General features: G+C 41.5%; 1 protein-coding gene across 5 annotated transcripts in view; it reads right to left on the reverse strand.

Annotated features, from left to right (window-relative positions):
• Positions 1 to 691: 691 nt before the first annotated feature.
• LOC107393140 (voltage-dependent R-type calcium channel subunit alpha-1E) overlaps positions 692 to 23,277 on the reverse strand; it is a 172,629-nt gene continuing 150,043 nt past the window's right edge. For 4 of the 5 annotated variants that reach the window (XM_070554154.1, XM_070554153.1, XM_070554152.1 and 1 more), the window contains 12 exons: positions 21,868 to 22,042; positions 21,652 to 21,779; positions 8,070 to 8,166; positions 6,904 to 7,009; positions 6,713 to 6,820; positions 6,035 to 6,135; positions 5,822 to 5,928; positions 5,554 to 5,716; positions 5,333 to 5,461; positions 5,021 to 5,168; positions 4,587 to 4,768; positions 692 to 2,881 (listed from right to left, as the gene is read on the reverse strand). In XM_070554154.1, the coding sequence (XP_070410255.1) occupies positions 2,324 to 2,881; positions 4,587 to 4,768; positions 5,021 to 5,168; positions 5,333 to 5,461; positions 5,554 to 5,716; positions 5,822 to 5,928; positions 6,035 to 6,135; positions 6,713 to 6,820; positions 6,904 to 7,009; positions 8,070 to 8,166; positions 21,652 to 21,779; positions 21,868 to 22,042 (2,002 nt within the window). In that variant the 3' untranslated portion in view covers positions 692 to 2,323. Of the gene's footprint in view, positions 2,882 to 4,586; positions 4,769 to 5,020; positions 5,169 to 5,332; positions 5,462 to 5,553; positions 5,717 to 5,821; positions 5,929 to 6,034; positions 6,136 to 6,712; positions 6,821 to 6,903; positions 7,010 to 8,069; positions 8,167 to 8,818; positions 8,916 to 21,651; positions 21,780 to 21,867; positions 22,043 to 23,277 lie in introns of all 5 variants that reach the window. The other variant, XM_070554151.1, reaches the window with a different exon arrangement.

Genomic DNA, 23,277 nt, shown 5'->3' on the forward strand with positions numbered 1-23,277 from the left:
ACCTCCCATACACACACACACTCACGCTCTCTCACACATGACCCACTCTCATTCCTTTCTTATCTTTTGTAATAAATACACTCTGAGAAGAATTTGGGGCATTTGCCTCGTGCTCTTGCTACAAAATTGCAATTTTGGTTGTATGTCTGCTTCATTGTCTCCTTTTCTCTCTCTAGCTGCAGGAAATGGGTTTATTGATAAAATACATTGATAAAATCCCTAACACCAACACATAGCCTGTTTCTTGGATTTTGATCAGGAGTGTTTAGCTTTCCGTATAGCTGAATCTTTGTTGACAATCTGTGAGTCCGTAGTGTTGCCAAGTTTGTGCAAAACTATCGCTGCAGCGCTGGCTTTTTGACACCGGACAAAAAAAAAAACGCAGCACTGTATTGTAAAGATAAGCCAGTAATGGTAGTGACCAAGAAGTTATTTTGTGAACCCGTAAGAAGCCACAGCATATTTTTGTTTTACTCTAACATTGGGTAGAGAAGACTGGAGGCTAACGTTGAGCTAACAATGCAAACAATGAATTAGAAAAGTCAGCAAAAAAAAAAAAAAAAAAAAAATCTCCAGCTACTTTTTTATCATCAACAACTCAATATTACAGTGAACTGTATTAATCTACTTATCTTACCGTGTATGACTCACCTTTGCTTGTCATCTAGAATCGTCTGGCGCTGAGCCGTTAACGGCAAAACCAGTGTGTTTGGAAAATGGACTGCAGTACCCCAATATGACCACACAATGTCATTCTTACTTTGTTCTTACACAATGCATGTTTAAGTAAAAAAGTGCAACAAGTGCAACATTAATCTGTTTATTTTTTAATACAGTTTTAACTTTTTTTTTTTTTTTACATATTTACCAGAAAGCTTCTTTATCTAATAAATCCAGGTTTGGTAAGGGAACTCTCCCCAGGCACAGATTAGGCTGCTCTGTACTGACGGACATCAGCCTTAAGCCTTAGGCTGCACTTCACATGTAAAGGACGCTTTTTTATCATGTAGATAAACAAGAGGATGAAGCCCTACTCTTCTTCACTTTTCCGTCCATCCAAAAATGTCCCGTGTTCACATTTCAAACATCTTATAACAGCACAACAGCACATGATATAAATACACGTCTCACTCGGAGGAAAATCGTCTAAAGTTTTGGAATGTTTAAAAATGAGGGGAGTGAATTCTGGAGATGGGAAAAAAATCAAAACCACCTGTAGTTAAACAATCAAAGTAACCAGGCAGCATTGAGACATAGTCATGCACGTGGAAAATTACTATAACCTTCAAACACAGAAAACAGTAATAAGTGTTCCTAATGTGTGTTCAGATGCAACAAATAAAAAGAGCATGGCTGATTTAATTAAAGCATCCTTGTTGTATAAAGGACATTACTTTCATCAACATACAAAAAACAGCAACACGTCCAGAAGAGAAAAGTATTTCAGACAAAACATGGCTTCAGTCTGCTTCTCAAACAAACACCGAGGGTGCTTGTAAAGCAGAGAGATGACATCTGTTTGGCTTCAACGTCATCAGGGTTGTTGTTTCTACAGATAGTAGAAGGTGAGAAGACCACAAGTCCTCAAGAAGGTCATATTTTTGTACACTCTGACCAGCAGGATTAGGATACGTTTCCCAGATGAAAAGATTCAAAAAACTATAATAATAAAAATGGTCCCAGATCTCACTGCCCCAGGTGACGGTTTCACAAAACCTCTCCTTGACTGTTCAATGCCCGTGAATATCGTTTAAACCCTTGCTGTAAACAGGAAGTGTTTGGGATGGCTGACTCAGTCACCTCTACTCTCACAACTTGGCACGACATCAACTTCCTCCCAAAACCAGAAGGTGAAACTCAAATACATTCATCTGTACAAGCTACCTTTAGATTCACATACACAGATCACACCTAAACTGACTTCTGGATTTACTGCAGGAGATTTTGACTCCTTGGATTCATGTCTTACTATTTTTGTTTAATAACAATCAAAACACTTAACTTATGCGGGAAGGCGTTGCGACAGATGGGCTTGCCTGCTTTTATCCTCAGTTCTTCCTTTTATTTGGCAAATTCTTCATTAGGACCAGACACGCGTAAAAACACATTCATGTCTGAATTTTAGTCTCCTTTCGGCTACTACAAACACGCATATGTAGACAGAAACAGGTGTGAACAGCGGTCCTGGCTGTAATGCTACTGGTGCTGAGAACATGAGGCTCTCTGAGCCCTGGAGGAGCTACAGCGTTTCCTCTTGGTTTCATGAAAGCGGATCTCAGGCCCTGAAAGTTCAGTGCATCCCTCTTATCTACGTCTCTGGGTTTTAGCAGCGGTCATCCTCATCTGTGTCACTAAGCAGCTCACTGGCATCAGTCGGGCTCGCCTGGACCAAGTGCTTCCGAAAATGCCCATTAGGAACCTGCCAGGAGTGTCTGAGCTGAGGGGCGGAGCTTATGGCGTTGGCACGTCCCAGACTGGTGGCCACGGCAGTCTCAAACGTAAGTGTCTCCTGCCTCTCTCCTGTATTGTCCCCACAGAAATCTTCATGAAATGGGAGATAGGGCTCCGATATGTAGCGGTGAGGAGATTGATGGCTCGGACCTGAAATCTGATCTCCAGGTGAGAACTGGCCTGCAGACAGGGGCCTGCTCACCTTGTCAGGTCTCCGTGTGGTCTCTGTGGGAACACCTGTCGAGACATCCTGGGGATGAGACTGTTCCTCATTGGAAGGGGCAGCCGTGGGAGAAGTGGTGGCTTGGCAGACAAGAGGAGAGTAGGAGATGTAAGGCCGCGGGCGTGATGGGGTCTGGGGTAGCTGGCGCCGATTACGAGGTGTACCAGATTCAGAGGCGGAGTTGGCCGGGCTGCTCGACGCGTTCACCTGGAATTCGAACACCAAGATGAGGAAAAGGGAAAGAGTGTTTTCTTCCAGGTGGTTTACATCTACTTACAGTTAAAACCCATGAATCTGCACCACGGGCACAAATAATAAACCTGCTTCAGCTTAAATGTGACACTGAGATCGGCAGTAGTGGGCGCTCACGGAGGACAAAGCAAGAAAATCGGATGTCAAACTTTTGAGTTTTCTAAAATGGAAATATTTGCTTCTCTGTGGGCTTCACTCTGATAAACGTTGTTCTTCTGTCAGAAATCCCCCTGATCAGGGCACTCTGACCGCCTGTCTAGAGCAGGTAATACACTGACTGAGCACTCCACACAGTTACAGTCAAGAAAAAAATTTCACAAATAATCCCAAGTTGCATTTAATTAAATAATGAAAACAAATCTGTAATTTAAAGACCAAGTCCACTTGTTTTTCAACAAATTTGCATAGTTTGCTGAATGCTTCATGAGTTGATCTCTAATGCCGGGCGTACACTGTGTGACTTTTTCACTCGCAGCGTTCAGCTTCAGCTCAAACTGTACGACTTCCTCGCAGAGCAGATCTCACGAGTCATGTGCTCACACTGTACGACCCAGTTCTCGCATGCGACCTGACTGCTCACACCGTACGTCTGGTAGCAACACGTTGGCCCTAAAAATGTGCTAAAAATAGCAGTTTTTACTCAACACGTCAGACTTTTTTGTCTCGTCTCTCCTGTTGTCCTTCGGGAGTGCTGCAGGAGGACACACAGGAATTTATGGGGGCTGGATGAGGAAAACGAAATAAAGAAAGTGAATCTGTGTTTTGAGATCAGTTTAATTTGACATGAACACGACAAACACGCTTTCTTGACAATCTTTGTGAGTAAAAAAAACGTGTAGAAACAAAAACGAACAGCGTGTGTTATTAGGGAAATAGCGAGCGACCGGCGTTGATACAGGATTGCGCGCACATGCGCCGTGAGCGGTTCTGATACTTTTTGGGTCGCAGCTGCTCACAGCGCTGCTTCAACAGTGCGATACCCTCACAAGGGACGAGCGAAATATTAAACACACCAGAAGTCCGTGCGAGCTCACGATTGCTGATCGGCAGCTAGTCACGTGGTGTTAATCGCCTCTCGTAACCCCTGTACATTACACGACTGCTCGGCGCAAAACTCGCCCCGATGTCGTGGATTCTCGCACGACTGGAAAATCGGCTCAAAAAAGTGAAAAAGTTGCACAGTGTACACCCGGCTTAAGGGAACAAAGCTCTCACACTCATGCTTCAGGAACTTGGGAGTGAGCCGGAGCAAAGCTGAGCTAATTGGCTAACAGCAACGCAACTCTATGACTCTGTTTGGTTTGCAACGTTGACGTTTTATCTCCATAAATACCACAAGCCTGAAGGAGTTCTGCAGTGTGTTGGAGTTGCTAATGCTAATGGCTAGCTTCTACTAGCTACATGCTCTGCTCTCTCCTGGATGCTAAGCCAACAACAGTCTTCCCCATTGTGAGACAAGATGGATGAGGCCATGAATACTAATTTTCAGTGCGACGTAGATCTGACTGGCGTTTCTAACTCATGAATTTACCCGTCCATTTTCCATCAGCAGCTAAAACAGGAAATATAGGTAGAAGTCTATTTTCATAACTAACCCGCATGCCAAGCTCAGAGTGACTGATATTTTTAAAATATCAAGTGAAAAAGTTTGTTGTCCCACCTGTTTGTGTAAGCCATGGGCACGTCCTTCACCCGGTGAGTGGGATCGTCCTCTCTCATATGAAGGCTCCCGGCTTCGCTCCTCAGAGTTACAGCGTGACACATCAGGAGACAGAAGATGGCGTCGCTCTTTTGACCTCCCTCTTTCATGGCTGCATGTTTCTCTGGGGCTGATGCGAGGGCCTATTTTTTTATTCAAGAGCCAACAAGAAGTGTTCATATTACCCTCTACTTATTCAATATGTAATTAAATTTATCTTTAATTTTGTTCCCATTGTAAAGAAAATATTATCCTAAAATGCTGCTTCTGTAGTCATACTTTTGAAATCAGACTTTATTCAACTAAATTATTTATTTTGCAATAAATAATGTTTACTCAAGACACTCTTTCTGAAATCACTATTCAGACAGACCATAAAACTGAAGAGAAGTCACCTCTGTAGCTCCTTTGCCTGGTTCTGAACGTGCCGTCAGGACTGATTCTCTCCAGAGAGTGCTGCTCCTGCCAGAGGTCGTTCACACACTGATCCCCAATGGTGGAGAAGGAACGTTTCATCAGCTTATCGTCTGCTGACACCCCAGGCTTCACGTGTGCAAAACAACCAGGTGACCAGTTGTTTAAGTAACCATGAATAACATCAAATAAAGATGTTAATTTTGCTAATTGAAAACATTTAAAAGGGTTTCTGGTTTTTGCTGAATCTTTATTTTTAAGCTCAGGATGAAGGATTAAATTCTCTTCATTACCTGTGGATCAACAGCCAGTCTGGGCATGGAGGATGCTCTGATAGATGAAGTGTGCTGAGGCGACTTATTGATAGTTGGGTCCTGGCTGGCTTGTTGCATCAGCTGGTTGTACTCGATGACCTCGGGCACCTCCACAGAACAGAAAAAACACTTTCCCACTCTGGGTCTAAGAAGCAGGGCAGCTAACACGAAACACTCCTCAAATTAAAAATAACAGTTACCAGTGTGTGTAAATGACGATGGTGGTGGTGGTGATGGTAGGGGAGGTATGGTGAGTGATAATTCTCCTCTACCTCCCCCCTCTCCTCTCTGGAGCGAGACGGTGGCTGCAGGAACATCTCCTGGGGAGAAATGGGGCTAAGTGCCACAAAACCTCCTCTGGTGCTGAGGGGACACCGTAAAAAGTTGTCAGGATGGCTTTTAGGAATAAATACACAATAAATACAGAACAAAAACATAACAAAACAAGCAGATTGAATGAATGTTTACAGAGCAGATCCTGCACTGTGTCTGAAGAACGACAGGGATTTGGCATTGCATAGTATTTCTTGAGGAAGGGAGGAAGCATCCATACGCTGGAACATAGGAGCATGTTTCTGCAGAGAGAATTAAGAAAAATGTCAAATGTTATTTAAAATATTTAAGCTTTCCATCTATCTGTGTGTTTTTGCATTGCAATAATGTCCTAAAGAAAAATAAGACCTGTTCTTCTAGTTGCTTGCGCAGCTTCTTGGCTTTGCTCTGCTTGTAGTAATCCATGATCATCATGGCTGCATAAATCTTCCCAATGGTCATGTCACTGGCTAAGGGAGAAAGAAGCCAAGTCGAATTTATTTCTAAAGCACTTTACCACTCAGTATGACAGTTACAATGGGAAATGGTAAAACTCAGAAACAAGTACAAACAGCAGGAAATGAATTAGCCAGTGTAACTCAGCAAGTACAGGAGTGAAATGAGTGCGTCTTTTCGAGTTTGTCGGAAAATTGTTTGGGCCTTCTGAAGACGGTCTAGGAAAGACTTGTTTTCACCGATTATAACTGAATTTTGTCAAGCTGCCAACCAGGAGGCATGAAGATTTATGTAGAGTTGATGGCCATCAGCATAGATGTGATAATTTGCCACATGGTTTTGCAGGAAGATGTAGATAGACAAAAGAAGGGATCTCAGTATAGAAACCTGAGGGACCCCAAAAGGAAGAGAAACAGATGCAGAGGAACAATTACTGAAGCAGACATTGAAATACTTTAATCGATTTGATACGAGCTAAACCAGTCCAGTGCTGTCCCTCTGAGCCCAACCCAGGATCCAACAGAAGCATGTTTACCATTCAAGACTGATCCTACAGAAAGGGTCAGACAGCAGCTAAGAATCTGATCTGACCTTTGTGGATTGGAACCAGCAGGTCCAGGTTCTTCTGTGAGAGGTGAGGCCAGATCACACCAATCTCCTTCTGCAGATCCAAATCCATTTGATTTCGATCTTCTCCTCCTGGGGGTGCGGGAAAAAAGTGAGGTAAGAAATTTTCAGCTTTAGATTACTGCAGAGATGCTGGAGGGCTCATAATATCCAACCTCTCGCTATCTTGACCTCGAGGGCGGTGCGGATCAGGGCCATAAGGGTGGACGTGAAGTGGACGGTCATGTGGTCGTCCACAGGCATGTTCATCAGGACAAGTCTCTGATCATAACAGAAATAGAATAATACTTTTTGGTACCCTACTTTCCCCAAAGCCGTCTGTCCAACATGTAAGATCTAAACTCATGTCAGGAAATAGAAAAACATTTTGCCCTCTCACACATAAATCTTTCATAAACCAATATTAGATACTTAGATCAGTTTTTTTAAGGCAAACCAATTAAAATAATGACATGTAACCACTTATTTAACATTTGAACAATCATTTCCTGCAGCTCAGTTTGCAAGAAGCTTAATGAGTCATTTGAATCAAATCAACTTTACCATTAAGATGGACACAAAATGGAAAAATTATGCAAGTATTTCCTGGGATGAATGAATAATTGAGACAGGGTTTTGGGACTAAAATGCAGAAAAGCTAGTTTTTATAAAAAGGATCAATATTGTCTCCCCTTTGTGCTTAAAAAAAAACTCAAGTCAGTTTATTTAACTTTAATTTAAATAAATGGTAAATGGGGTAAATGTTCAGTACTTTAGCAGGTTTAAGGACTTCAAAGCGCTATACGCTACAATCACTCATTCACCCATTCATAAAGGATACATTTGCTGTTGGGCATTCTTGCAAATATGTCTGCAAACATCTAAACAACACATACACAAAGAGCTCATTACATCACTAATGCAACACAAATTGATGGCAGCATGCACATGCAGACAGGTAAATGTAAGAGTATGAAGGACGAGAGAACAACTGGCAGGATGATCATATCTAGCATGTAGATGTTTAACAACTTTCTCTTCATTATTTCTTGATGCTGCATCAGAATCAGCAGCAGTGGCGATGATTTTTTTCCATCACATATCACCAAACAGATAATGATGTCATAGTTTTCTGCCAAGATGCAAAGCAAACAGGCAAATCATTGCACCCACTATCTGCCAATAGACAAAAACTCCAACAAGCAATTCTCCATCATGTCATTAACACAAAAGATGCTTTATTTAGCCAGTGTCTGACACAAAAAAACCCCGACGTTTTACAGTGTTCATCTCAGCATTTATTCAAATGTATATCAGCGCCTGTCTGTGGCGCTCAGTCTACCTTATATGCCACCTTGGAGGGGCATTTCTTGCCCAGGCCTAGAGGTGGCGACATGTTGGTCAACATCTCATACATGTCAGTGTAATGGATACGACCACTGGGGGCGCCAGGGAGCCATGAGGGTGGAGATGAAGAGAGGAGGGTGGGAAAAGAAGGAGGGAAGGAAGGATGGTTTAGGAGCAGAAATGTATTTAGAGTGAAGGCATCGGGAGAGTGAATTCCCAAGAGAATGGAGGATGAAAGTAGAACAGGAGGGGGTGAAGAGGAATAAGAACGAAGAGAAAGATTATTTTAAAAGTATCTCACACAAGGAAGTAGGATAAATAAATACTATATTCTTTCTATGCCAACAACAGGACATAGAAATCTAGTAAGCAAGGAGTCGTTATACATGATGAGCAAAGAAGTGACAGCCACTGGATCTGGTACTGGATACTTACGTTGTGTAGCACAAAACAAAACTGTCCAGATCCAAAAGGTAGAAAGAGACAGAATTCCCCTCAGATTGCAAACACAACTTTTTATCATTAGTATTAAAATTTTGTAGTGATATGGGAAAATGAGGGTCTTTCTGTGCCTTAGTACCCTGAGACTGAAGTACTGCCATTCTTTAACCTGAGTAACACATCTCTAAAGGTCAAGCAGGGTGGTGACAGTCAGCAAAGGAATGGGGGGAAAAAGGAGGAAATCAGGAAGGATCCCACATAAAAGAGGCTGAGGGGACGTTTGTTGACATGGGGGAACCAAACCTTGCATGCCACCCTGTGAGGGCAGTTCTTTCCAAATCCCAGGGGAGGTGAGATTGTGCGTACAACTTTGTACATCTCCTTATAGTGGATCCTTCCACTGGAAAGCACACACATGGATTCAGTTACGTTTTCATTACTCAAAAACGTTCTGCAGTTTTAAACAGCTGTGATTACATGTATTGATTTAAAGGTAAAATTAGTGAATATTATTGAATACCTGAAACTAGAGTGACACGATCCTAACCAAAAACTCCGAGACATGTTACCATGACAGAAATGTAGTCTAATGAATTTTTTAAACTGTCTAACTTAAATAAAAATAAATATTTTGGGGTAATCAAGGCCAAAACAAAATGTAACAAACTGCATAATGTGAAAAATTAAAGGGGCCATATCATAGAAAATCCACTTTTTGGAGTGTTATTGTCATGTTCTGTCTCCTGTCCCCCTGTGTCCCCTCTCCCTTGTCTCCCTAGTCCATTCCATGTGTTCTCCCTCCTTCCAGGTTTCCTTGTTTCCTGTTCCTTCAGCTCTCTCATTCATCCCCAGCTGCAGTTACCTTTGACCACTCCTCTGCCCCAGTCCTTTATTGTTTTTTCCCCCCAGCATTCATCTTAGGTCTCCTCCTTTTGTGTCCATTACCTTTCACCCGTGTTCTAGGCCCTGTCCACACGTAGCCGGGGATCTGCCAAAACGTAGATATTTTTCTACGTTTTGGCCTGTCATCCACACGAAAACGGAGTTTTTTCACACGTAAACAGACCTTTTTAAAAACACCGGCCAAAGTGAAGATCTGCGTTTTCTCCGTTTTGGGTGTCTGCGTGTGGACGGACAAAACCGGAGTTTTAAGGTCCGCAACGTCACTTTCCGCAACAAAAAATGCTGACATCATGTGTGCGACCTGTGTTTACACTAGCCGACAGCATGGATGCCCTCAGAGCTGCGCTCGCTTTATCAATTGTCCAAGCGCTCTTTGCTTGTTTGTGTTTGCAAGCGGAATTACTGCTCCTTGCGGAAGACCACAGGCGAAGGACGAGGTTAAGAATGGGGGAAGTACTGCCGCCTACAGGTCTGGCATGTCCTTAACAACGTATTTATCCGGGTACGTGTGGACAGTTTTTTTTATTAAAACGAGGTGGTGTGGATGCAAGCTTTTGGAGGGGCGGATATTCATAAAAAAAAACCCCGGCTACGTGTGGACTAGGCCTTAGATGTTTCCCCTCATATTGATTATTCTTCATCTACTTATCTTCTGTTCATCTCTCCAGTTTAGCTGTTGTCCTGGGGTCCCTTTAGTTAGTGTTGTTCCTCTTAATTAACAATTAGGTCTTCAGTCAGTTTTGTGTTACTCATTCATCCTCATAGTTTCTCTCCTGTGTTGGTCTCCTCTAGTGTATTTTAGCAGTTAGTTCTAATGTTTAGGTGACTGTGCCTTATTGTTCCTCGGCTCAGTTTTAGCCCTCTAGTGATTTTGTATTCACTCCCATCCCTCAGCTTAACCAGTCACACCTGTTAGTCACTCATCAGTAATCAGTGCACCTGTTCCCTTTGTCTTTGGGCTGATATATGAAATTTATTTATTTTTTATATCCAAAGCAGTTAGTTATAGTTGGTTAGTTGCTTAGTAGTTGCAGCTTTGGTGGCTAGCAGGTGCTAACTCACTTACATGTCCAACATATAAACAATTTAAAATGTAAAAGGCTTGTTATATTTTTTACGCATACGTTTCTATATAAATATATAATGTTACCTCCAGTGCCGCGTGACATTCATGTCCGCGGCTTGCGGTGATGCAAATGCCTTCCATTTAACCGTTTTCTTTGACCAGTGTCCTCGTGTGCAAGGCGCCTGGCCAAGACATCGTCTTGCGAGGAAACACCCCTTGTGTTGTTGCATCTGCCTGCTTTTGCTCCACACCACAGACTTGTAAAACTTTTGAATTTTGAACCTACATGGCTGCTCCTGCATTTACCTGCATTTGAGCCCTACATCAACATCCACTTTATGACAGTTATATAATTTTTTTACCATGTGATGTTGTTTTTTCCTCATGAAAAACACCCATCAAACCAGATTTTAGCTGCATTCGTGTATTTTTCTGTCTCAGCAGCAAGTTTCAGATTCTGAAGAAAAACCTGCAGACATGAAGTTGAAAAATCATCAGGCCTTCCTCCTCTCCACAAGGCTAGTCTCGGATCTGGAACCCACCTCCCCTGGACGTAGGCCCATAACATCCACTTTCTCAGAGTTGTGAGTAGTTGATTTCATCTCTGCAGTTGAGAATGTTTGTCTAACCATCATTTCACTGATGACAGTTTTAAAAGGAACCCTGAATATAAAGACACATTGCTCTAAAGATGTTTCAAATGATCTCTGCTACATGAAAATACAGTTAGGAGCTCCAAATCTGTATTTTTTTTAATTCGCACAGTCTTAACTGTTTTCAAATTACTTTTGAAGTATGAAGGCAGCCATGTTTTCAAGAGTGCAAGACATTGTGGGTTGATGATGCAAATTGGTTGTAGACATTAACTTTGGCATTCGCATTTAGCTGCTGTTACGGAGAAGGGTTACAATGGCACTTTGTGCCGCTTTTGGTTGTGATTTCCAGTCAAGACAACAAAGGAACAGATTAAAGTGTCCACAGCATTCCTCACGAGAAATGGTAAAAGGCTTGTATTTGATTTAGCGGGTAGCGGGAGTCTTGGAACCCCCCAAGGCACTTTACAACACAATCAGTCATTCACCCATTGACACACACATTCACACCCTGGTGGTGATGAGCTACATCATAGTCACAGCTGCCCTGGGGCACACTGACAGAAGTGAGTCTGCCATACACAGGTGCCACCGGTCCACCAACAGCAGTCAAGGAGCATTAGGTGTCTTGCCTAAGGACACAACAGCAGCGACAGACTGAGCAGGGCTCAAACCTGCAACCCTCTGATTACGGGGCAAGCACCTAACTCCTCTGCCACCGTTGCCCCAAGAAGAAGATCGTTATGCTAAATATTAAAAAGAAACCAACAAACGAGAGGCCAATAAGGCTGAAAAAGATGAAATATGATTCAGGATTCAGGATCTCCTCTGCAGGTCTGCTACAAAATAGCAAAAAGCTGGGGCAGGTTTGCATCATCCTTCAGTGCACCTCTCTAGCAGGTGTCCCTAATCTGCAAGCTTCTCCCCTGGACTGTAAACACTAACATGCACTCTCTCTGAGGTGCAAGAAGAGAACAGGTGATTGGAAACCGTAGAGATTCAAAGAAGTGATTTCTTTCTTATCCAGCCTGAAATTTTGATCATGCCTAGAATGCACAAATGCTTTTGGCTGCAAGAGGTGCAGCAATTTGTTCAGTCTTCCAAAAAAAAAGTTTAATCACCAGAAATTGTTGGATTCTATCTTCAGGAGCTCTCCGAAACAGAGCCAGAATGCGACCGTGATTTCACAGACTGATTGTTAAACCACCGCAAGTACCAGTAGGTTTTCAGCTGAATTACTCCTTTAAATTGGCACCTTTCCAACATTAAAACCACCTGATGGAAAGGTCAGAGCAGTGAAAACAACCAAAATGCTAACCACTAGCCCCTATTTGAATGGGTATTAAGTGTGGTGGTCAAGCATCAGGAATGGACTGGAACAGTAATCACTACCATTCCAGCTGCCGTTTCTCCATCTGAGCGGTGTGTGTGTGTTAGTAGCTCAATCCTCATAATAGAGGGTGTGTCTGAATCCATGGGCAGGATGCTTATGAGTACGGGTCCTTGCCGGTCTAGCAAGGCCGGGTCCTTGCTCGACCTCTGAGACCGGAACCCAGCGGCTCTGAATTCGGACGGTCTAGCCTTCACCTCTACGGTGGCCTGTAGGTCTCGTCACAGCCGTGGCGGCAGCTACACACAAAGGAAAAAGGCTAAAGCTATCGAAAATCGAGCAGGAACATTTAGGAGCTACAGCAGTTTTATCTCCATTAGCAGCATTTGTTCACCACCGTTTTCAGGTAGAGTAATTATGTTTATTGTAGAAGCTTTCAGGACTTACATGCTAACTTTAGATGGTTTCATGTATGTTTTAAGCTACAGAATGAACTTGTTAAACAAACACAACACATTACTACAGAGTATTAACATGTAGGTAATTAATATAAACCAAATGCATTATAAATGTTGAATGCAGTAGGATGTTTTCTAATGTAAATTGGACCTTAGAACTTATTTCGCATCAAATGGGGGTAAAATGCTTTAAAAACAGGCTTTTTAATAAAACAGCATTGAAGTGTTTTCAATGTGCATTTGTTTATTCAACTTAAGCCTAATAATGATTAGATCTGTCTTAAAAATGTAATTATCTGTATTGAGCAGGATTGATGGTTTATCCCTTGAGGTCCACGTGGCAGGGGTGAGGTGGTGCTCTCTCCTCACCCCTGCCAGATGGACCCAAGAGATAAACCATCAGCCCTGCTCAATGGTCAACTTTCCTCACGGGGTCACACCCATTAGGACAGTGGGAGGGTTAACATGATAACAATAGAAGGCCTCTCTCCCAGGAGGACCACCAGGTAAAGCCTCTACTGACCCTGGACACCTGCAGTCCTACAGAGAAAATCAGAGACCACATGTGACAAAAAGGCAATAAACACATTTTTAAATTTATCCACAGATAAAAGATAAAAATTATATTCTTCACACAAAAATTTTTTACTTCATTAAAACGTGTCAGCTGTGCAAATCCCTGAATGTAAAACTACTTTTCACAGCAGAACATCTGTGGTTGTGTGTGTAAACAGCTTCACTCTTCACCTCTAAGCTTATTAAAAATGCTTCTTTGCTCCATTGTCCTTAAAACAAATGACAAGTTTAATTTGACACACACACACACACACACACACACACACACACACACACACACACACACACACACACACACACACACACACACAGGGGGCCCGCAATACAAACTCGTTCTGGCTGATTTCTACCTAAAATGTAATTTAATTAGGGCTGCAACTAACGATTATTTTCATAATCGATTAATCTGTCGATTATTTTTTCGATTAATCGGTTTGTTATTGTTTAGCTATTTAACCTATACAAGTGATGGATGCATTTCAGTTAAGAAAAAAAAAACATAAGAGAATTGTGCAGTTGACTGCAATCTATTTTATTGCACATGAACACAGTCAGCAGTATAAAATGAGCTAAACAGTGCAAAATATCAGTCCAGAATAATTTTTTAGCATTAGCTGGAAGCCTGCTCCTTCCACCATGGATAGTGGCCTCATGTCTTTTACCAGCATGTTTAGAATAGAGTTTGTAAGTGGTATGAATTGCTGGGGGGTGAGTGTCTCTTTCCCCATGTAGTTGTCCATCGTTGCTTGTTTTTTTTCTGCATAAGAAACACAAATAGACTGAAATAAGTACACATATAAAATAAAGCAGCACACACACTACAACACTAAATCAATATTATATTATTTGAATTAATTAACAATATACAGTGATCATTTATTTTGAGGGTTACGTTCTACAAAATAGCCCGCAACAGGAGATATTCAGAAAAAAAGTCTAATTTTTTTACTATTAAAAAGCTCTAAGTAAGAAGCTCATGAGGTTTTTACTTTGAGTCGGGAGTGTTTAAATTAGCTAGAAAAATGTGAAAAATGATTATTTTGTGTAATACAGTTTAAGAAACATGATAAAAATGTGTTGTGAGGCGTTTTACAGCGTTAGATAGTAAAACAGCCTTTTAATAGTAAAAAAATGACTTTTTCTGAATTTCTCCTGTATTTAAAAATTGAAAGCGTACAACTATGCCGCGTTATATTCACCTGGACACAGCTCGTCTGTATATTTTTCACCGCGGAGTTGTCCTTTTTTGAATGAGGAACATAGTTATGGGTTTGTGCCGTTTTTCTCTTAACTAGAACATTCTTATAAACAGACGTGCTAAATTTGGCAAGCGCATGATTCACAACACGGAGGAGATTCACGATTGCATCTAGTCAATCAGAAGTAGAACACCGTAGACTGACGCGGCAAAAAAACATGTTTAACATCCACTATAACGAACTCAGCTAAAACACTAAGTCCAGCTTGTTTATTTTCTGTTACTTACCGGGCTGGCTCTTCCAAATGACGGCTCACTTGACCGCGGTGCTCTTCCTCAGCCCCCACGTTTTCGTCTCAAATGTTCACTTAGGGACGTCGTGCTTCCGTGCCATGCTAGATGGTTTTTGCATATTTTGCCTTTTCAAGGCATCTAGAATGAAGTGCTCCCATACTCGTGAGGTTTTTGTCCGGGGTTTCTCTAAAGTTTTGTCGCGTCTATTTTCTTCCGTATTTCCTCTTGTTCCGCCATCTCTCACAGCAAGATGAGCGTCAGTAACGTGATACGTCATGAAAACCGAGGGCACTCATTGGCTCATTTCTTCTTCTACGGCTCCACTGGTAGATCAGTGGCTCATTACTGCCACACACTGGCGGCAAATTTAACAGCTTGTAACCGATGTCAGATTGTGGTAAAAATAGACTTTATGCGGTAAAATATGATTATTAAACAACTAATCGATGACTAAAAAAGTTGTTAACTATTTTAATAATCGATTATAATCGATTAAATCGATTAGTTGTTTCAGCTCTAAATTTAATAAACAAATATACAAACAAAAAATGTCTATAAACAGAACCGCTTTAAGCTTTTTAGTTTTCTATGGCTAGTTTTTAACAAACTTACGTTTAAAACTTCGTAGCTCTCCCCATTTTCTCTTCCTGTTGAAAATCCACAGCCGGCACGCAAAGCATGCTGGGATAGCCTTGTTCTGTGAGGATACAACAGACCCGTCCTCAAAATGTGGGCGGCGCGAGGACGCATTTGAGGACGCGAGAATGAGTATTCTTGGAATTCGGACAGTACTCGTTGCTGCGCTGTGATGTCATCAACTTCAAAATGCGCTCTTTCAAGCATCCTTCCCACGGATTTGGACAAACCCAGGGACACCTGCAATTTACCCTGACCAACCAAAATCATATATGTCAGCATTCAAACACCCAGAAAATAGTTTAATCGGCAGGCGTAGGATCCCAAGCAGATCTGGTACCTACAGTGGTCCTTGGCTGTGTTCACAGACAAGTTCACTCTAATCCCACTGTGACCAGGAGAATTTTGTGTATAAAAATGCAAAGTGCCATAAATGTAGTTCTGTTTTTAGACATATTGTACACTTGTATGTGGCCCAACATTAACAGACAGACAGGTTTTTAGATTTCCTTACAGGCAATTCCAAAATCTGGTCACTTTTGTTAGCCACTAAAACCTTTGCATGATTCATTTGCAGGTGTTTGTGTCCATAGAAAAGCTGTCCTGCAAATCAAATTTTAGTAAAGCTGATTAGGACTGGTGGGTGGTGCTGCCTGAGGCTGCTGGAGCCAACTAATCTTTGTTCGCTGGTCTCTGAGGAAAAAGCAAAGGACTCTTCTGTTTTAATAAGACATATGTAAATACAGAAAGAAGCAAACTGCAAATTAATGATTTTTCTTACACAACAAAAACTTTCATATTGAGTGTCATTAGAACACTCACACGTGGAAAACTGAGTGCTTTTTCAGTTATCAGGCCTCACAGTTAGTAAAATTATTCCTGAATTGTTTTGGTTTCCATTTAATTGAAAACATTTCTGATGATTTTAGGTATTTCTTTAACTATTCTCCGCATTATCTCTTAAAAGGAAAAGTTCACATGCCACAACTTCAGTTTCACTTTCGCATAAACAGGAGCAGAAACATTTGGGAACAGAGGAAAATGGAAACATTGAAATTAATCAACAGAGGTGTGAACTCAAGTCACATGACTTGGACTCGAGTCAGATTTGAGTCATTATTTTAATGACTTGTGACTTGACAAAATCTATAAAGACTTACGACTTGACTCGGACTTTAACGCCAATGACTTGCGATTTGAATCGACTTGCATCTCTTGACTTGATGATGACTTGAGCATTTTTGATATTCTAGCACAAAAGTGGCACGACATGGACAAAAATCATAAATCATTCTTCGTTCTGGGTTTGATCTTGTTCTGCTGAATGCAGCAGCACTTTGTTTATAATCAGTTTCAGTTGCACTTCCTGCTTGTTTGAGCAAATAAAGCTTTAAGAAGCTTTATTTCTGGAATTTATTTATTATCACTGTCATTACATTTACCAAACTAGCAAAACAACGTGAGCACGTTCTGAAGATGGCGGGTGTGCAGGCTGGTGGCTCTTCAGCTCCAGCAGGCTTGAGAGCCTTTGGTGGACCCAGAGCTAAACCAGTGATTTATAACACTTCTGATGGCAAAACTCTTGTTGAAGATGAGTTTTTAAATTTTCTTGTTGTTAAGATGAAAACGTTATGCCATGATGACATCATTTTGCTTGCTGTGAAACACTTTGGTTCGGAGTGGATTGAGGCCTCAAAGAAGGTCCTCCATGATTTATGCCCGAGCCCAACGCTGCATCTAGTAACGCACAAAGGCCCTCAAAAGGACGTTAACAATGTGAAGAGCTGCTTGAAGCTTCTTAATGAGGCCGGCGAAATCATCCCCCGCTTTGTGTCGCATCATCTGGACGAGCTTCCCACAATTACTTTTAGCAGTATGGATGTCTCCTGCCTGCTCGGTAAAATTGAGACGCTAAGCACTGATGTTTCTCTGTTGACGCAAGCGATGTCTACTCAGACGAGTGTCTGCGAAAATCTCCGTGTGGTGACAGCTAACATGAGTGAACGCCTGGGCGCGGTAGAGCAACTTGGTGTGAACGGCGGAGGCAACCCGCCTTGTTCCGATCCGCTGGTGACGTGTCAAAGGATGGAGATGACGGCGCGGCAGATCGAAGCTACTGCTGAGGTGCAAACGGCTTCATCACCTGCTTCGGGCGGTGGGGCTGGTGCCCGAACGGTGAGGAGGAATCCGGTGGTTTCAAATAATGTGGGGGGTTTGGATCCGAGTAACGCTTCACCTGCCTGGAGTCAAGTTGTTAAAGAAGGACGCCGTCCAAAGCGGGCTCCAGATGACGGCCCAGCGCAACTAAGGCCTAAACGGAATTTCGCTAAGAGGCATGTTGTCGTGGGATCCTGTGCCGGAGGAAGGATCAAAGTTTTAAAAACGAAACTGGTGAGTGTCTTCGCAACGAAGTTCTGCCCTGATCTTATGCCGAGTGTGCTGGCTGACTATCTGAAAGAAAAACTACATCGTGAGGTGCGGTGTGAGAAGATTAACAACAACCAGAGCCGTTGTAGTTCCTTTAAAGTTTCGGCCGAATGTGAGGAGGTATCTGAACTGTATGATCCTCAACTGTGGCCTGAAGGAACCTTCGTGAGGCGTTTCTATGAGAAGCGCAGAGCTGTGGCTGTAGATGGAGCTGCGGGTGGGCCCAGTGGGGAGCCACTTACTCAGGGAGCATCCAGTAAAGCATGAGAATTGTGTCATATAACTCCCGTGGCCTGCGCCTCGGTAACGGGGCTGGGGATAGGGCACGTCGTATTGTTGTCGATAAACTTTTGGAAGATGTTGACATTTTATGTCTGCAAGAGACAATGCTGCCCAAACAGAACCTGGATCGGTTAAACTCCTTTCACTGCAATTTTTTTGGTGCTGGGGAGTCCACTACTGATCTGTCATCTGGAATTATTCAAGGAAGGATACCTGGAGGCGTGGCCATCCTATGGCACAAGGATTATGACCCTTTTATTTCTGTTGTCAGGCTAAATGTGGACTGGTGCATAGCAGTAAAGATTGTTATGGATGACAAGGTATTCATGATCTTAAATATTTATATGCCATATGAGAGTCATCAGAATGAAGATGAATATCTGGCAAAACTTGGTTTTTTAAGCTCATTTATCAGTCAGTGTGAGTTTAATTGTGTTTTTATTGTTGGTGATATGAATGCTGATATTTCAGACACTCGCTCCACCTTTGGGCAACATCTGATTCAGTTTTGTGTAAATAATAACTTGTTTTTAACTAGCAAAGAGAGACTGCCAGCAGACAGCCACACGTATGTCAGTGAGGCATGGCACTCAACTTCCTGGCTTGATCACTGTATATGCACTGAGGATGCACATGAATGCATATCCAGGGTGGAAATCTTATACTCCCTGGCAACAACTGATCACATCCCTGTTTCCTTACTGGTAAACTGTGAATCTTTGCCTGTGCTGCTCCAACACCAGAGCCCCTCACACACAGAGAAGCTTACTTGGGCTAAAGTGTCAGTCGAGGATATTAGGAAATATTCCTTACTGTCAGATTGTAGTCTGAGATCTGTTAATGTCCACAAAGGAACGTTACAGTGTAAAGATGTTAACTGTGATCATATAGAACACAGGCTGCACTTATGCACTTTGTATCAAAATATTGTGGACAGCTTGATTATTGCCAGCGAGTTCCTCTGCCAAAAGGGAGCAACAAAATTTAAACCGCTTCCAGGATGGAGTGAGCATGCTTATGCGTTACATGCTGAGTCCAGAGCAGCCTATAAAACCTGGGCAGCTGCTGGTAAACCAAAATCCGGTTCAATATTGGAGTCTAAGAAAGCCGCGAACGTTAAGTTCAAGAATGCTGTTCGCTATATTAAAAGAAATGAGCAAACAATGCGGGCAAACTCCTTAGCAAACAAACTAAAGAATAATGATGTTTCGGAGTTCTGGAAGGAGTTAAAACGCTCCTGTATCAGTAAGCAGCTGCTACCTGCATCTATAAATGGGGTATCAGGAGATAAGAACATTGTTGAAGCCTGGAGGAATCACTTTAGCAGAATTTTTAACTGAGTAAATAGTGAAAGGTTCAATGTTGGCAACATTGACTACAATCATGGTATGATTGTCAGAGCTGATGAAGTCCGTCTCCCTATAGAGAAAGTGTCTTTAAACAAAGCTTGCGGCCCTGATCAACTATCAGCAGAGCACATGAAGTATGCTAGCTGTAGAGCTCAGGTGTTACTCTCATTGTGCTTTACCGGCTTTTTGAAGCATGGAATCTTGCCTGACCATATGTTAGATGTTCTCTTAGTCCCTATAGTCAAAGAGAAAAAACTGGAAAAATCTCCTGTATTGATAACTACAGGCCTATTGCTATGGCAAGTGTGTTGTCCAAGGTGTTTGAGCATATTTTGCTGGAAAGACTGCAGAATTTTATAACTACTACAGAGAATCAGTTTGGTTTTAAAGGTAAACTTAGTACTGACTTGTGTATTTATGCTTTAAAAGAAACTGTAAGCAAATACATGAGGCATAATACTTCTGTTTTTATGTGTTTTTTAGACGCCTCTAAGGCCTTTGACAGAGTCAATCATCAGAAATTATTCATCAAGCTACAAAACAGAGGGGTCCCTTCTTACCTAGTTAGGATTTTGCACTTCTGGTACTCTCATCAACTGATGCAGGTAAAGTGGGGGACAGAAGTGTCTGAACCTTTCTCTGTATCGAATGGAGTCAGACAAGGCGGGATTCTGTCTCCTGTCCTTTTTAACCTGTACCTTGACGAGCTGTCTGTTACTCTGAATGATAGTAAGACTGGATGCTTGGTGGGTGACCGCCTTGTAAATCATTTAATATATGCAGATGACCTAGTCCTCATGTCTCCCTATAGTGCAGGCCTGCAGCAGCTGCTCAGGGCATGTGCTAAGTATGGTGAGCAATTTGACATCCTGTTTAACCCTAAAAAGAGTGTGGTTATGATTGCTGCTACTAAAGGGGACCTGAAGCTTAATTTTCCATCTTTTAACTTAACAAATCAGGTCCTCGAAGTGGTAAGCAAAGTAAAATATTTGGGGCACATTTTAAGAAGTGACCTCTGTGATGACGAGGATATTAAGAGGCAATGCGGTAAGCTGTACATGCAGGCTAACACTCTGGCACGTAACTTTGGCATGTGCTCAGATCCTGTTAAAGTGTCCCTCTTTCGTTCCTTTTGTACTCCTCTCTATACAGCCCACTTGTGGTGCAACTATAGTAAGGTAGTAATGAAGAAGCTTCAAGTGGCTTATCAGGATGCTTTTAGAATCCTCATGAAGCTCCCTAGATGGACTTCGGCAAGTCACATGTTTGTTGTGAGTAACATCCCTACTTTTCATGCGCTTCTGAGGCTCTTCATGTATAAATTCATCTGCCGACTGAGTTTGTCAGCTAACGCGGTTGTTAGAGCTCTGCCATCTTTAACTTACAGTGACACGAGGTACTCCTCAGTCCTTTTTAAACATTGGAACAACTGCCTATACGGTTTGTAATTAGAATGTGTTTGTATTTTATTTTTTATTTTATTTTATTCTTGTTATGGACATATCCATTGTCTGAAATAAAGTTTGATTGATTGATTGATTGATTGATTAAGATGGACAGATGACTTGACTATTACTTGAAAATTCAAAGTTAAAGACTTGGACTTGACTTGGACTTAGTTGTCTTTGACTTGGACTTGATTGGAAAGACTTGTGACTTACTTGTGACTTGCAAAGCAGTGATTTGGCCACACATCTGTTAATTAACCTGTTACATGTTTAGTTCCTACCTGCCTCCTGAGTATTTGCTCTTTGGGTCAGACAGACTAACGGTTTAAAGCGACCGTTTATACGGTTTTCCTCTACTGAAATCTTGAGCCAAAATCTGATTTTTAATGAAAAATTATAAATGTGTGGACATAAAAATTCAACGTGGGAACAAGAGCTATAAATATATTTAAAGTACCGTAAATTTTTGGGTATGCTTGTTCATGACATTACTGCTGGATATTTTCTTGTTTTACCAACGAATAACAGACTTTTATGAGAGTACTGATGGTTATGGCTGTCAGGACACAAACTAACCTGGCAGCACGATCATACTCCCCCCAGATTCTCACAAACTCGTCCAAGTGGTGAGGGCCGAGGATGGATGAGTCTCTCGTAAGATACTCAAAATTATCCATGATCACAGCCACAAACAGATTCAGCATCTAAATGGAAAACAAAATACAAACATTTCAATATGTTCTGACCTAGAGGATTTTTGTTTGGTATACTTTCTGCAGCATCCCTTCTTACAAGGAAAGAGCTGAAAAAGATGAAGGAGACGAAGTAGAAATAGGCAAAGTCCGAGCCACAGCCCTCCCTCTGGTCTTTTGTCAGCGCTGCTGGGGGAAGAGAGGGGTCCGTCTCACATCTCTGTCCCCCCAAACACGACAACATGATCTCCTGCCACGATTCCCCAGTAGCACTCCTGGTTAGAACAAATAAAACAACAGGACTCCATACTTGTTTACCGTTTTCTGGAGGGTGAAATGAAAACAGGATTTAGACCATTAACTTGGAGTACTTTAGAGACTCTGATTGGTGTAAGATAAAAACTTGTTTGCAAACTGGCACATTCTGTAAATGGAAAAAAATGAACACATAGCATGATTAAGATGTTATTTTAAAAGCTTTAAAAAAGTTTTATTATACATTGATATCAAATTTTTTGTAACTAAAGCTTGAGCTTTTAAAACTCAAATGAAATCTCTATTTTAATTAATTTAATTTAGCTATTTTTATATTCTCATTAAACTTATTTTAAATTAAAAACTGGTAAAACATTAACAATAAGGGTCCCTTTATTAACGTTACTTGGTGCATTATTAAGCATTAATTAAGGGTCCCTTACTACAAAGTGTTGCTTCAAACCTTTACTTGACCATATTTTCCATGCGAGTGGTTTGGGCTAGTACCGTAAGTTTGTCTTTATTTTAATTATATCATTTAAGAGCAGATATTTTAAAATAAAAATACTTGGTTAGGGTTAGGGTTCGATTCCTAGATGTATTTTTCACTTTCGAAAGTAGATATAAGTTTTGTAAAATGGCACACAAGAACACATTTTAACCTTGCCATTAGAAAACAATCTTTTGTACAGCTCCTCTCAAGAAAAAAAATTACGAGGTGCTTCACAACAGCAAAGAAAAAAAGATTCTATAAAATATGGTTACAAGAAAAAAAAATGTAATTTTAAAAATGCAAGGAATGGGAAAGAGAAAAAGAACAGGAAAGAGGGAAATCAACTGAAAGGCAGACTTGGTAGAAAGAGCAGAATAAGGAGAGGGTGGTGATGAAGGTCACGCAAAAGCCAGATCTGAACAAGTGAGCTTTCAGCTGCTTTTTAAAAAGGCGAACACTGAGTCCACTGATGATTAAGACATTAACACAATATAAAAATTCAAGACTTTTCCCTAGACATCAATTTCATGTTTGGACCTTCTTGACTTGTTCTGAACAGCTTCAAGACTCTCAAAGGATCTGCAAAAAGATTGTTGAAAAGCACCATCCTGTAGTTTCTATTACCCCTTGACACCGAGTGGCCCTGTGGGTACTTTGAGCCTGTGAGCCTACTACTGTTGCCTAATATCATAATTCAGACTAGAATTTATAATTTACCATCTTGAGAACCAAATGTAACAAAAATATATAACAATGAGGTTC

This window comes from Nothobranchius furzeri, chromosome 8 (genome assembly GCF_043380555.1).
Source record: "Nothobranchius furzeri strain GRZ-AD chromosome 8, NfurGRZ-RIMD1, whole genome shotgun sequence".
Lineage (NCBI taxonomy): Eukaryota > Metazoa > Chordata > Actinopteri > Cyprinodontiformes > Nothobranchiidae > Nothobranchius > Nothobranchius furzeri.